Raw genomic sequence first — 3,285 nt, 5'->3', positions numbered from 1 at the left:
GTGTGTGTGTGTGTGTGTGTGTGTGTGAGAGAGAGAGAGAGAGAGAGAGAGACAGAGGGAAGTGGTATTGAATACCTTCAAGTTCATAGTTATAGAATGAAGAGTAGTTTGAAGCAAGTACCTATTTTTATGGAATGAGCAGCTTTTTGTCTACACAGCGTTTAGTGGTGTCTGTCAAACAGACTGTCTATATAGAAAGCATGGCAGTACAGAATTTATTGGTTACTAAAAAATCAACATAGATATGATCTATGCATTCCACACAGTGTGGTTCTCAGCTGGGTTGAGAATGTACAGTATTAAGACACACATCATGGTTGATAGTCATCTTGCAAATGGAGCACTTCAACAGTTATGATTCAGTGCAAAACTTCTTGGCAAAATAATGATGGCACACCTACTTGCTTTAGGAAAAATGTCTTTCAACTACAGAATGTCAAAAGAAGGTTGAAGTTACAGGACAAACGAACACTCATGTGATACCATTTGAGTATTTGAAGCTAAGGATTTTATTATAGAGTTTGAAACCCTGGAACTCAAGCATGCATGGGTACCATAAACAGCACAGTGGTTTGTTTTATTAGAGGCAAAACGTTTTCCTAGGCATCCGAATAAAGCAGTCCATCAAACACATTGCACAACCTTTAAATCACCAGTCAAACAAACAAAGAGAGGATGCGGTTGAGTCCTAAGAAACAAGATTGGCCTCATAGTTTTCAGTATGTCTTAATGAATGATATTTAGAGGTGTGGCTTCTCCCAGTATATATAAATGTCCATGTGGAGTTGCACTGACAACATTGTCCTTCAACTACCAAGGAGACCTACCACTCCCAACACCATGAGCTACTACAGCGGCTACTACGGAGGCCTGGGCTATGGCTATGGTGGCTTTGGCGGCCTGGGCTGTGGCTTTGGCTCTGGATGTAACAGCATCCGCAGACTGGGCTACGGTTGTGGCTATGGAGGCTTTGGATATGGCTCTGGCTGTGGAAGCTACGGATACGGCTCTGGCTACGGAGGCTACGGATATGGCTGCTGCCGCCCTTCCTGCTGTGGAGGATATGGGTTCTCCAGCTTCTATTGAATAAATACTTGAACCAACAACCCATGGATTAGTTCTCCGTGATGCCTTGATTTTGTAAGATTCTTTATCCTGCGACCTTCATACTTTGTTTATTCTGTATCTATTATTTTGCTTCCTTTTGGAATGAAAGGTTTGTGTAAATAATGTGGAGAATATTAGATGAAGTCAATATTTTTGAGTGTTGATCTTCGGGAACCCACTTCTATTCTGGTTGGGGTATCATTATGTTCTCACAAACATTAATAATAAAGTATTTCTGACACAGTTCATTTGTCTTGAATATCAATTCTCTAATAATAATAGTAGTTTATTTGGGTTTATTGATATAATAACCAGCTATGTAGTTTTTTATAGGTAAAATCTTCAATGAAGGTTGATTTTTATGGCCCCTTCTCTCTGCTTCTATCTTTTCCATCTCTTTCCATTGCTTCTGTCTTCTTTACCCCCTATTTCAGATCAGCTGCCTTTGTCTTGTTCACTATCCTTAGCTATAAATGCCTGTACTTTTATTTCATTCAAAATATAATTACTATATGTCCAAGAATTCAAGAAACATCTACTAAAATAGTTCACTATAGCTTTAGATTTTAAATGGGCTCTAAGTGTGATGTTAGGAGATAGGCTTCTTCTCATTTATTCTATTCATTTACTCTTAAAATATTTCAAAATAGAGAAGGAAAACACACATTTCATACTAAGAAATTTTCCTAAAACAAAATGGAAACTATTTTATTCTGATATAAATAGGCATGATTCTATTAAGTGAAGCTTTTTATGTGATCAAAAATTAAGTAATCTGAATAATTTTAAGTCTTCTATTAGAATTAACCCTACTGTCAAAGATGCTCCAAAAATGCAATTGTAAGTTTAATTTTTTCCCACTGATTAATTCCAACAGCTTGTTATTTTGGAGACAAATAAAAGTTGGAATACTTTTTGTATGTTTTAGGTTGAAAAAGTCTTAAGGTAAAACATGAAAATATCCTGTGGGGAGAAAATGAAAAAGCTATTATTCTTTATTAGTTTAAATACTATTCTTAGGAAAAATTCAACTATTTTTTCTTAGGAACAATTTCAACTATTTTGTCAAAAAGTAGTACATTGTGCTTGAATTTTATTTGAAAAATCCTAGGACATCTTACCATTTGATAATCTGAAGCACAATTTACTAAAAGAGCAAATTTAATTATATAAATCAAATTAATAGTTGAAGGTATTAAAAGGAAAGCATTGTATCAGTAATTTATATCTATATTTACTGTAGGGCAAAATATTCAAATTCTTTTTTTCTAGTTTTCTTGAGTTATACCATACACGACCACTACACAATACCGAACTACATCACCTACCCTTACCTAAATGCAGCTTGGTGTCCATCGATGAGACTTACCCAACGTCGCTCCACTATACTCTCTTCAAAGTATAACCAACATTCTCCCCTTCACCTCAATTAGATAATTGCTCTATCAAGTACGGGTAAGAACACCTGTTACATAACCGAGAACTGACTCCAGAGGCACACAGCAGCTGCCATTCATTTGTTAACTGTTGCTTTTATTCCCCCCGTAGTTTACTGTCTGTGGTTTCTTCTAGCAGTTCCAGTGTTTCAGGTTTCACATGGATGTCATTGACCCATCTGGAATTAGTTTTTGTGTAAGTGACATGTACCGGTGCAATATCGTTGTCCTAACGTGGACATCCAATTTTTCCCACACCATATTTTAAAGACGCTGACTTTTCTACAGACTACGTTTTTCATATCTTTGTCAGACAGCTGTTATACATACTCATGTTTGACTTTTTCATTTGTTTCCCTTGGGCTAAGTATCTATTTGCACTGATTCTACTGTGTTTTTTATTACGACTGTTATTTGAGATCCGGAATGACCATTCTTCCAGCATCGTTTGTTTGGCTCGGGATTGCCTTGAGTAGCCCTATTCTTTTGTGTCAGCATATGATTGCTTTTTTATGACAATTGACAAGTGGGATCTCACAGAACAACAAGGACAAAATTGCACAACCAAGAAAAATAATCAGTGCAGTTAAGAGAAGTACCACAAAGTGAAAGGGAATCTTTGCAAGGTTTACACGGAACTGATGCAAGATTAGTATCTAGGCTTTATAAAGAACTCAATAATCAAACAGACTACATCAGCAACAACAACTCCCCCCAAAAATTCATTAAAGAGCCAAAATAC

At 36.3% G+C, this 3,285-nt stretch overlaps 1 protein-coding gene across 3 annotated transcripts; it reads left to right on the top strand.

The window, feature by feature from the left end:
• Window positions 1-840: 840 nt before the first annotated feature.
• Window positions 841-1,086, top strand: LOC110330184 (keratin-associated protein 16-3-like). Of its 3 annotated transcripts, none has more exons than XM_021210145.1 (2): window positions 841-898; window positions 968-1,086. In XM_021210145.1, exons 1-2 carry the CDS (start codon window positions 841-843, stop codon window positions 1,084-1,086), a joined length of 177 nt encoding a protein of 58 aa, XP_021065804.1. The 3 variants fall into 3 exon arrangements, with proteins under 3 accessions (XP_021065804.1, XP_029400061.1, XP_021065802.1); XM_029544201.1 differs by having other exon boundaries at window positions 841-967; window positions 1,022-1,086; XM_021210143.1 differs by having other exon boundaries at window positions 841-1,086.
• Window positions 1,087-3,285: the final 2,199 nt, after the last annotated feature.

This window comes from Mus pahari, chromosome 12, assembly GCF_900095145.1.
Source record: "Mus pahari chromosome 12, PAHARI_EIJ_v1.1, whole genome shotgun sequence".
Taxonomy (NCBI): Eukaryota; Metazoa; Chordata; class Mammalia; order Rodentia; family Muridae; genus Mus; species Mus pahari.
This window is presented reverse-complemented; position numbering and strand designations above follow the sequence as displayed.

Coding starts and splice junctions, on each gene's coding strand:
- LOC110330184 (XM_021210143.1), top strand. CDS start 841: ATGAGCTACTACAGCGGCTACTACGGAGGCCTGGGCTATGGCTATGGT.